Raw genomic sequence first — 11671 nt, 5'->3', positions numbered from 1 at the left:
AAAAAAAAAAAAAAAAAAAAAGAAAAGAAAAGGAACATTTGGCAAGATGTAAAGTTCCTGTGGGGACCCTGGCTTGCTTTTAGCTTGGTGTTTCATTTTTTTCTTCTTCCGTATTTTTTGCAAAGCCAAAATCATACTGTTTATTAAATTTAGTATCTATTCTTTCACTTAGTATTATAGCCCAAAGCTTGTCCTTTTTAGTTTTTTAATTTTAATTTTTTTTTTGAGTCTGAGTCTCACTGTCACCCAGGCTGGAGGGCAGTGGCAGGCTCATGGCCACCGCAGCCTCAACCCGCTGGGCTCAGGCAACCCTTCTGTCTCATCCTTCCAAGTAGCTGGAACTACAAGTACGTGCCACCACTCCCAGCTAATTTTTTAATTTATTGTAGAGACGAGTTCTTGCCAAGTTGTTGAGGCTGGTCTTGAACCCCTGAGCTCAAGCCATCCTCTTGCCTCTGCCTCACAAAGTGCTGGGATTACAGGCATGAGCTACTACGTCTGGCTGTTTACCCTACATAGTATGTAGACTGTATGGTAATATGATCCCCTGTGTGTGTTTACATTTTTAGTTTTTTAGTATTATAAATAATACACCAGGGCACATCTTGGAACATAGGGCTTTATCTGCATTTTTTATATTTCCTTTGGAAAGATTCCCAGAGTTGAGATTATTGGGCCAAAGGAATGAACTTTCCTAAGACTCCTGATACATGCTGGCAAATTGCTTTATGGAAGGTAGCACCAGCTTATGTTCCTCCTGCAGTCTATAGGTGCACAGGTCTCAGCACACCCTCATCAGCATTGACTGTGGCTATTTAAAGTGTATGGACTGAGATGGGAGGGTCTTTTGGTCCCAGGAGTTTGAAACAAAGACTGGCAACATAGTGAAGACCTCATCTCTACAAAAAAATAAAAAAATTAGCTGTGTGCGGTGGTGCGTGTGTAGTGGTAATTACTTGGGAGGCTGAGGTGGGAGGATCACCTGAGCCCAGGAAGTCTGTGGTGAGCCATGATTGTGCCACTACAGCCTGGGTAGCAGAGTGACACCTCAATTAAAAAAAAACAACCCATAAAAGTGTATGTCCTAATTTGATAGGTAACAAAAGGGCTGTTGTTGGACATGGGGCCTTCTTGCAGCAAGACTTTTGTTGATGTGCCCCTCTCCCTGGACTTTCAGGAAAACCACCAAGGAGAGCCTGGCCCAGACGTCCAGCGCCATCACGGAGAACCTCATGGGGATCAGCAGGATGATGTCCCAACAGGTCCAGCAGAGTGAGGAGGCCATGCAGACTCTCGGTAAGGCCAAGCCAAGTCAAGGCTGCTCCCAGACGTGGCTCCAGGCCCTCTCCCCCATCCCAGGCTCCTTCCACCACCCTCCTAAAGCTCCCTGACCTCTCACTTGTGTGATGACTCGACAGCCTGGTCTTCCCCAGAGTGGGGACATGCTGCTTGTGTCTCTTTTCAGTTGTTATAGTTGTGCTCGAAGAGCCCACACACCATCAGGTCAGTGTTTCCCCAGCGGAAGCATCGCAAGGCTCACGTGAGAGGCAGACAGCCCAGGCGCAGTGGGTGTCATCAGGGCCAGGCCGGGCCTGGGGGGGCTGACTTCAAGCCAGGGGTCTGGGGACCTTTATGGCCAGGCAGGTGGAGAAGTTGGCCTAAAAGAACAACTGTTGGATGTATCGGCTGCTGGGAAGACTGCTGGGCCTCCATTTGCAATTTTACTCCCAAATATCATTTTTCTGGTGAGTTCCTTTTAAAAGACACAGAGACTGCAGAAGAGGCTGCTGAAAGCACCAGGTTCCTCCAACAGCTCTCCTGAGTGTCTTCTGTAGCGCAGAGGAGAAGCAGCCCTCGCCAGGCCAAGAGGGAGTACAGGATAAGAGAGTTTAGTTGAAATTGCTTGGGGAAAATTCCACACACAGACAGAAGCGGCAGGCACAGTGTCATGAGCCCAAGCCCATCACCCCTCAGCAGCCCCCGGCTCTCAGCCAGCCTCGGATCAGCTCTCCTCAACTCCACCACTCTTGGGTTATTCTGAGGCAGGTCCCAGACATCGTGCTTAAATATCTCAGCCTGTCCCTTCTAAAAGATAAGGGACTCTTTAGGGGAAAAAACAAAACAACCTGTAACCACAATACCATTATCACCCCTAGAAATTATCTATAATTTTGAACCACTCTCCTTTTCGGTGCACCCAACAGAAGCAACAGGAGAGCGAGCAAGTGACCCTGAGTCCACTCTGTGTGTTTGCAGCTTATCTGAGCACTCGGGCTCCGCGGCCGCTGGGCCTCTGAGCGTGTGCCGTAGGTGGGCGGCAGAGAGGCCTTGGAGGACAGTGAGGAGACAGCCCAACCTGAATCAGGCTTTTATGCTATGATGGGGTAACAGGAGTCCCCCAACGGGGAGAAGGAGACACAAATGCTGGTGGTTTCTGAGGTGTGGAGAGGGCCCAGTGTGCCAGTCGTCTCAGGGCACATTTTCTAGAAAAGATAAGAGATAAGGAGCAGAGGGCAGTCTTCACCGTTCCCTTTTTCCTCCTAGACTCAGCTTTATTTAAAAGATTATTAGGACCACACTTAGAACAGAAAAGCATGTTAGAATATGATGTCTAGGATTCACTGCAAAATTGTGGGACGGGGAAGGGCTGTGGGGCTAGTGGTTCTTAGGCCTGGTGATGGGCACGAGACATTCTTGATGCTATGCTATCTACCTGCTGAGAGTTCAGAAGTTTCCATCATAGGCTCACACCTGTAATCCCAGGATTGTTGAGAGGCCAAGGTGGGAGAATTGCTTGAGCCCAAGAAACGCCTGGGCAGCATAGTGAGAACTCATCTCTACAAAATATCAACATTAACTGAGTGAGTCCCAGCTACTTGGGAGGCTGAGGTGGAGGATCCCTTGAGCCTAGGAGTTCAAGGCTGCAGTGAGCCATGATTGTGCCACTGCACTTCAGCCAGGGTGACAGAGTGAGACCTTGAGTCAAAAATGAGATAAAACAAAATTCTCCATAAGAGCACACCTAGAAAGAAAGGCCTAGCCTTTCACCTCACAAGCTCCATGGAGGGCGTGGATGGCAGTCAGCATGGAGAAGGCTGAGAGCAGTCTCGTGCTGTGCTTGTTTCTCCCCTTGATTTGCCGTTTTCAACATGCTGCTGTTTCCTCTGATAATTTATTTACTCGTCAGCTTTTAATTTTGTGAAAAGGTAACATATAACATGGTAGCTGGGCTCGGTGGCTCAGCCTGTAATCCTAGCACTTTGGAAGGCTGAGGCCAGTGGACTGCCTGAGCCCGTGGTTTCGAGCAACTCGGCGAGACTTCGTCTCTACAATAAATCAAAAATTAGCCAGGTGTGGTAGTGCGCACTGTAGGTCCGGCTACTTGGAAGGCTGAGGCTGAAGGATCCCTGGAGCCCAGCAGGTCAGTGCTGGGGTGGCTGTCAACATGCCACTGCATTCCAACCTGGGCAATGGAGTGAGACTCCAACTCAAACAAACAAACGAAATATATATAACATGGTTACGAAAAGAAGCCTCCAGCCTAGCGCTATCCAGGAGAATCAGTGGGAGCCACTATTTTGATTATTTATTAATTTTTCTCTCTCTTTTTTTTTTTTGAGTTGGAGTCTCACTCTGTTGCCCAGACTGGAGTGCAGTGGCCGCTCCCGGCCACCACAGCCTCGACCTGCTGGGCTTCGGTGATCCTTCCGCCTCAGCCTTCCTGTAGCTGGAATTACAGGCATGCGCTACCACACCTGGCTGATTTTTTGATTTATTGTAGAGATGAGGTCTCGCTGCCCAGGCGGGTCTCAAACCCGCAGGCTCAGGCAATCCACTCACCTCAGCCTCCCAAAGGCGTAGGATTATAGGCTGAGTCACTGAGCCCGGCTAATTTTTTAATTTTTTTAGACACAGTTTCACTATGTTACCCAGGCTGGTCTAGAACTTCTGGGCTCAAGCCATCCTCCTGCCTTAGCCTCAAATGCTGGAATTACAGGCGTGAGCCACTGTGCCCTGATATATATGTGACTTTAAATTTTCTAGTAGGCACATTTTAAAAAGTATAAAAAAAGCATAAGAAATTAATTCTAATAATGTATTTTATTTAGCCCATTAAGTAAAATATTACAACTTCAACCTACAATTAATGTTAAAAATTATTGAGATATTTTACATTCACTTTTTTCATACTAAGTCTTTGAACTCTTGTGTGTGTTTCACACTCACAGACATCTCCACTTGCATCAGCCACGTTTTATGTGCCCAGTGGCTGCTGTGTCATGCAAAAAGAACCCCAGAAAGACACCTCTCCTGACTGCTGCCCCCTGGGTCCACCCCCAGAGGCACCCACTGTTTCTGGTGACTTCTCATCCTTCTAAGAGCCTCCACTTATATACCACAAGCATATGAGCTGTGACTTTCCTCCCTCTTTCGCACATGGCTCAGCCCTCCACATACCCACTCTTACACTTCGCCTTGTCACTGATCACATGTTGTCTGATGCCCATGCTGATGGTGCCCTACTCCACCCTGTAGGAGAACCGTGCAGGAACCTTCTCCTCAGAAACTCATTTGACTCTGGCATAGTGATCCCTTAAGGGACATGGACCCTTCCCAGATGCCACCTCTCTAGGGCAGCAACCATGTCCCAGGCTTCCTGGGTGGACAGGCCCGGAGCCTCTGGCTGCTGCCCCAACACCACCCTTCCAGTGCCACCCTCAGCCCCCAGCCAGTTCTGTGGCTCATCTGCTTCAGAGGCCTGAGGGGCCGAGGGGCAAGGTTCTCTGGCCCTGCTCCCGGTGATGTCCACATGGGGGATTCACAAGTCAGCCGCCACTTTCTGGAGCCGATGGGCCCTGGGCAGAGCCTTCCCTGCTGGCCTCTGCTCTCTTTGTTCCTCCAGATGCCCTCTGGTCATGCTCCCTGATGGCTCAGGTCCTGCTCCAGGAGACAGGATCACGGGCACATGGTGGACTGAGGCTCATGTGTGGCACAGCCTCTGAGCCGGGCCCTCCCTCTTGTGTTGCAGTCACTTCTTCACGCACAATCCTGGATGCAAATGAAGAGTTCAAGTCCATGTCGGGGACCATCACGCTGGGCCGCAAGCTCATCACCAAGTACAACCGCCGTGAGCTCACAGACAAGCTCCTCATCTTCTTGGCCCTGGCCCTCTTTCTTGCCACGGTCCTCTACATTGTCAAGAAGCGACTCTTTCCTTTCTTGTGAGGTCCCGGGCTCCTGCCTTGACCCTCAGCCCCCGTGTTGGGATCTGCCCCCCGAGCTCCACCCGACCTCTCAGCCAGGACACCCCCGCTTTGCTCTGGGTGCTCAGCAGCTTGGCTAGAGCACAACTCCCAGTTTTCCACAGGTGGCTGCTGTCCAGGCACGCAGAGCCACAGAGGCAGCAGTCACGGGGCACCGCCGGGACAGTCCTGCCACGTCCTGTGGGGGCTGCCATGCACAGGGCACTTGGAGTCGTGTCGTTTGGTGCTCCTCCTCCTTCACGCCCAGCTGGGCCCTTAAGTGCCAGATCTAGTGGCAAGAGAGGAGAGGAGAGATGGGAGGAAGGATGGCGGACACTCACAGCCATTCCTCAGAAAACTTGAAGATGTTTCACAGAATAAACGTGTTTGTTTTTACAGGGCATCCCTCTGGGGAGTGTGTTCCTCTCTGTGGCCAGTTTCTAGGACATGAATGTAGACCATTCATTCAAGGGAATTAGGCTTGACCAAAGTTACACAGGGTGCTGTAGACACTCAGCACCTTACAAATGCATTGGTCACCCAGACGGGTTCCTCCCCAACGGCGCCACAGAAATAAGGTCTGGCAGACTGGCAGGAGAGGTGGCAGACTGGCAGGAGAGGCTGCAGACGCCCCGCTGGAAGTGACTCATGCTGGCATCCCAGAAGGCACACGGTCCTCTCCACCCCAGCTGCTGGCCAGGCCTTTGTCTCTGAGGCCTGGAGCCAAGTATCACCAAGGAGGGAGGAGCTAGTGAGAAGCTGAGCTGCATGGGATCCCTCCTAGAGACCAGGGGAGAGACCTGGCTATGCCTACCCTGGGGGTATTAGTGTCCCCTTGTGTTACTGCTGGCCGACCTCCCCTGCTGTTTAGAGCCCAGAGCACCTGAGAGAGGGAGGGGGCGGCGGAAGGGAATATGGAAAGAATGTGAACTTTGGGCAAGCCTAAAACACTTGGTTCTGAGACTCAACTCTGCTACCAACGGACCCCATGACCACAGGAGAGTTAGCCTTTTGTCGCTAAGCCTGTTTTCCCATCTGTAAAGTGGAGGTGATTGTCCATACAGGCCTTTGAACATCAAAAGAGAATAACCAGTGCAGGCCCCGCCGACTGGGCCTGTGTGTCCTTGCTGACTGATGCCACTCTCAGGGCTCTGGGCCCTCAGGTTTCCCAGAACAAACAGCCAAGCGGCTTCAGGAAAAGCTGGGCCAGGCATTGGCAGTTCTGCTTAGGTCTGTGTGAGCAGAGGGTATCAAGGGTTAAGGCCTCAGTTATGAAGTGAGGAACAGGGGACCTAGTTCGAGATGACTGGCTGCCCACCTCAGGCTACTTAGTTGGTTCCAAGCTGAAGAATTTTGTGTGTGTGTGTGTGTGTGTGTGTGTGTGTGTGTGTGTGTGTAAATGCACAGTACACACATTTGATAGGCTGTATATCATGCTGAAACAATCCCTGGCTCCAAGTGACACTCAGTGCAGATCATGCACACATGTGTCTTATTTATAGTCAAATTAAAGCTGAGAATAAAGCACAGATGGGAAATTCCCCCAGATTCCAGCTGTAAGTGTAGCAGATGGATGTCATCAGCTGGGATTGTCTTGTCTTAACATTTTTCTTTACTGCTTCCCACTAATTGTCAACATCCTCCCTGCAATATGGAAATGCGTGGGCCCTGCACACCCAAAAAATGCTCCCTTTGACACTTTACTCCTTTTTTACTTGTCTCCTTCTGAAAAGAGTCAAGTTTGACCCCCTCTTTTTTTTTTTTTTTTTTTTTGAGTTGGAGTCTCACTCTGGCCCAGGCTGGAGTGCAGTGACACAATCACGGCTCACCGTATCCTCAACCTCCTGGGCTCAGACGATCCTTCTGCCTCAGCCTCCCGAATAGCTGGGGTTACAGGCATGGGCCACCACATCAGGCCAATTTTTAATTTTTTTTTTGTAGAGACGAGGTCTTGCTATGTTGCCCAGGCTGGTCTTGAACTCCTGGGCTCAAGCAATCCTCCCTCCTTGGTTTCCCAAAGTGCTGGGATTTGCAGGCATGAGCCACCGTGCCCAGCCGAGTTTGACCCATTTTGAAATGTCATTGATAACATAAAAGCTGGTAGCCCCGTCTGTCACAGCACTATCTTCCTCTTCCAGCCTCTTGTGCAGGGTGTGCCCTCCCTACTTCGGCCATGAGAGGGCAGTGTCCACACTCCCTCTCTGGTCCTACAGCAGGTGTGACTATTCCCATGGGTCCATCTGAAATGTCATGGATATATGTTTAAAAATAGGGATCCAATTTTTAAGAAACATACATATATGATGCTTACCTGTCTTTTGTTTTTGCAATATATTTCTTAAGTGGCCTTAAATTGTCACTGTTATCAGTAAAGCAAGCTCATATGCTACATTTTCACTAGCTGGCAGTCCAGGAGTTAAAAGCACAGAGCAGCCATCAAGAGAGCTCTCATTTGGCCATGCGCAGTGGCTCAAGCCTGTCATCCCAGCACTTTGGGAGGCTGAGGCGAGAGGATTGTCTGAGCCCAGGGGTTGGAGACCAGCCTGGGTAACTTGGCAAGACCTCGTCTCTACAATAAAAAAAAAAAAGATCTTTCATTCAAGAAGTATTGGCTGTGTGTGGTGGCTCACACTTGTAATCTCAGCATTTTGAGAAGCTGGGGCGAGAGGACCATTTAAGGCCAGGAATTCAATATGAACCTGGACAACATACTGAGACCCTGTACCTACAAAAAAAATTATAAAAACTAGCCAGGCATGGTTGTGTGCATCTGTAGTCCCACCTACTCAGGAGGCTGAGACTAGAGGACCACCTGAGCCTAGGAGGTGGAGGCTATAGTGAGCTGTGATGGCGCCACTGCACTCCAACGTGGGTGACAGAGTGAGACCCTGTCTCAAAAAAAAAAAGTATTTACTGAGCACCTGCTGTGTTTCAGGCACTTGTGCTGGATATTGGACCCAGCACAGATTCTGTCATCATGGTGCTTAGGTTTGCAAGGAGCAGGTAACTGACACGCTAGACAAGCCATTCAATACGTTGGAAAGGAGGTGGCTGGGGACATGGTGTAGGCGGGGGCAAGTGTGCCATCTCAAGCTGAGTGGGCAGGTTGGTCTCCCTGGGATAAGATTTGGGCAAGACTTGAGGCAGGGAAGTGAGTCTTGGGGACAGCCGAGGGACGGGGATCCCGTACAGAGGGAACAGCCAGACCTGAGGCTGAGATGGGCCAACCGGCAGCTACCAGGGATGCCGGGAAGACAGTGGCAGGAGCAGAGTGGAAGTCTCAGTGCCCGCAGGCTGCCAGTCAGGGGATGTCATCACCCCCACCTCACCTCTCAGCAGTAGTTGTCCCGTTGAACACTGGTTCTTCTGGAAAGCTTCCCGGCTCTGTGGCACCACGCTCTCCATTTTCCTCTGACTTCTCCAGCAAATCCTTGCCCTTTGTGGTTCTCCTGCTATTTGGCCTGAAATGCAGACTCAGATGGTGTTCTCTCTGCTCCTCTGCCTCTTCCCTCAGAGGTAAGGGCATCCATGTCCCCACAGCGTTCAGCACATCCATAGGGTACTCGCCAAGGCCTGGCATGGAGGCTCTTGCCTATAATCCTAGCTCTTTGGGAGGCCAAGGAGGAAGGATTGCTTGAGGCCAGGAGTTGGAGACCAGCCTGGGCAACATAGCGATACCCCCATCTCTACAAAACATTTTTTAAAAATTAGCTGGGTGTGTTGTGCATACCTGTAGTCTCAGCTACTCAGGAGGCCAAGGCCAGAGGATTGCTTGAGTCCAGGAGGTCAAGGCTGTGGTGAGCCAGGAGCATGCCACTGCACTCCAGCCTGGGCAACAGAGTGAGACCCTTACCCCCCCAAAAGAAGAAGGAAAATAAAAGAAAGGAAGGTGCTCATCAATAGCCCCAAGTTGCCCGAGCAGCGCAGCCCTCTCTGTGAACCCCAGACTCTCATGGTCCCCACTCAGATGTCTGAGGCTCCCCACCCACAGCTTGCCCCTTCAAGCTTCCCGTCTTCCTCCCTCCCATTCCCCTCCCTGGGTCCTCTTTCCCCTCACCAAGTCCATCCTTAGAATCTCCTTCCTACCAGACCAGGAGATGAGGCATTATTTATTCCAGAACATTCATATCAACACGTGTTGGTGAATTTAAGTGGGGAAAAAGAGAAGTTCTGATTTCCTCCCCAGCTAATGGTGGTCTTCCCTGGGGCCCGCTGGAGAGTTTACCCAAGCTGTGTTTCTTCCCCAAGCAAGGGCAGAATAAAAATAGCTGTGAACTAATCTAAGAGATAGCAGACAGGAGTTTCAGCCGCACTGTCAGGAATGAAGGGCCCAGCCTGGGGGTGAGGGGAGGGGTGGGTGTTATCACCCCCATGTCCCTTCAGTCCCCAGCAGCAGGCCCAGGCTGCACGCCAGAAGTCCCAGGACCTGTGGTATTTCTCGTGGTGTGGGTCGACTTAATGGGCCACAGGGACATGGTCAAAAGTGTGGCCTCTGGTGGCCCAGAGGTCTGGGTTCCAATTGTTCTCTGTCGGCGTCTGCAACACAAGGACCCCCGACAGTCCTGACCTCTTAGTGGTGCTAGGAGGATCAAAGCAAGAGACAGGACACACCAAGGCTCACACAGAAAAAGAAAAGCGAATGGCCCCATCACCCTTTCTTTTGGGAACTTAACTGCAGGAAAACAGCGTTTAGGCAAGGCAGGATGCTGGCTTCGCAGGGAGTCAGAACCCAGGGATGGAGTTGAGTTTCCCAAACAGCCAAGGGCTGAGGGGGTGGAGCAGGCCGGGCACTCTGCCATCTTCCCAAATCCATGAAAAAAAAATGTTAGTGGATAGAAATTCACTCAGTGGGAAATTTTTTTCTTTGTTTTTCTGAGTCGGAGTCTCACTCTGCCATCCAGGCTAGAGTGCGGAGACACGCTCATGGCCACCACAGCCTCGACCTGCTGGGCTCAGGCAGTCTTTCCACCTCAGCCTTCCAAGTAGCTGGAACTGCAGGCATGCACCATCACTCCCAACTAATTTTTTTATTTATTGTAGAGACAAGGTCTCACCCAGTTGCCCAGGTTAGTTTTTTGTTTTTTTTTAATTTAAATTTAAACTTTTTATGTTAAAGATGTGGGATACAATTCAGGGTCCAGGCTGGTTTCAAACCCCTGGGCTCAGGCAATCCTCTTACCTCAGCCTCCCAAAGTGCTGGGATTATGGTGGAAGCCGCTGCGCCAGTTTCTTTTTTATGACTTTTACAACTTGGCTCTTCCCCTTCCCTCCCTGCAATCTTGTTTGCTGGCAGAGCGCTCTGGACAAAATGAATCCACTGAGTCGCAGATGAATACGGACTATTTAAAGGGAGCAAATTGCTCTTTAGTTTCAATCTGAGAGCTTCACTGATATGAAAAATAAGAGTGCTCCTGACAGAGATTCCATCATTTCTAGGAAGGGTGCTCCTGGTTTACAGGAGATGGCCTTGCCAAGGCATTCTTCACCTGCATCTGAACAGGTCTCAGAACCCGTAGATGAGAGGACCGAGAGGGTGTGAGTTGTTGGTCTCACCAAACTCCTGGCTGCCTCCCGGCCTGACCTCCTCTCTCATGCATCTTGAGATCTGCCTGAGTGTGTACTCTGGCTACGCTGTGCTGTGTCCTGTGGACAGAAGAGTAAGATCCCACCTGCTTGTGGAACCAGTGGCTTGTTGGAGACTGACCAGAAGCCAGACAGACACACTAGAGGGACCCTGGGGACCCAAGTGACAACTCCTTTAAACCACTTAGAAACTTCAAAGGTGCTCAAAGTAACAGCAACAAACAATTATGAATGCGCAATATTTGGTCAGTGTATGATGATGGTGCTCATAGATTTCCTGAGCACCTCCCCCGTCCCAGACACGGAGGGTTATTTCATGGAATTCAGGGGTTCTACAAGGTAGATAGTGTTATTACAGCTGAGGCAGCTGAGGCTCAGGTAGGTCAAGGAACCTGCCCAAGGTCACACAGCTAGTAACTGGTGGGTCTGGGCTTCCAATCCAGGCAGTTGAGCTGGAATTCTCTCCACAACAGGAAGAAGTGAGGCCACCGAAGCTCTAGGGTCAGAGGGGCTGGCCACTCTCCTTCAAATAGACACCACCCAGCAACCATAATGAAGTGAAAGGGAGGGTGGATCTAGAGGGATGGGGCGGATGCTTGCATGAGAAAGCCTGCTGGACCTGGGGTTTCAGGAACTGGGCTGTCAAAGCAGCACAAGAAGGAACTCACTGGTTCAGGGCACTGAAAAGGCCAGCGGCAACGGGCCTTAGGCACAGTTCACCCAGACTTTCTCATAAAGACGACTGCGTCTGGTCCTCGATTCCCAGGAGGCAAGTCTCCCAAGTCTCCTTCTTCCTGCACACGACAACTCCAGGCTTACGTCCACTTAGCTTGGAAGCCTGGAAA

General features: G+C 50.7%; 1 protein-coding gene across 2 annotated transcripts in view; it reads left to right on the top strand.

Moving 5' to 3' along the window:
• The window catches only part of BNIP1 (BCL2 interacting protein 1), a 14879-nt gene extending 9233 nt beyond the window's left edge, over nt 1-5646 (top strand). For both annotated transcript variants that reach the window (XM_008069808.1, XM_008069807.1), the window contains 2 exons: nt 1178-1296; nt 5030-5646. In XM_008069808.1, the coding sequence (XP_008067999.1) occupies nt 1178-1296; nt 5030-5226 (316 nt within the window). In that variant the 3' untranslated portion in view covers nt 5227-5646. The remainder of the gene's footprint in view (nt 1-1177; nt 1297-5029) is intronic.
• The last annotated feature ends 6025 nt before the right edge of the window (nt 5647-11671 follow it).

This window comes from Carlito syrichta, unplaced genomic scaffold, assembly GCF_000164805.1.
Source record: "Carlito syrichta isolate Samal-C Ts95f unplaced genomic scaffold, Tarsius_syrichta-2.0.1 Scaffold312219, whole genome shotgun sequence".
Taxonomy (NCBI): Eukaryota; Metazoa; Chordata; class Mammalia; order Primates; family Tarsiidae; genus Carlito; species Carlito syrichta.
Note: the sequence above shows the minus strand (reverse complement) of the source record. Positions and strands in the feature narration are given on the sequence as shown.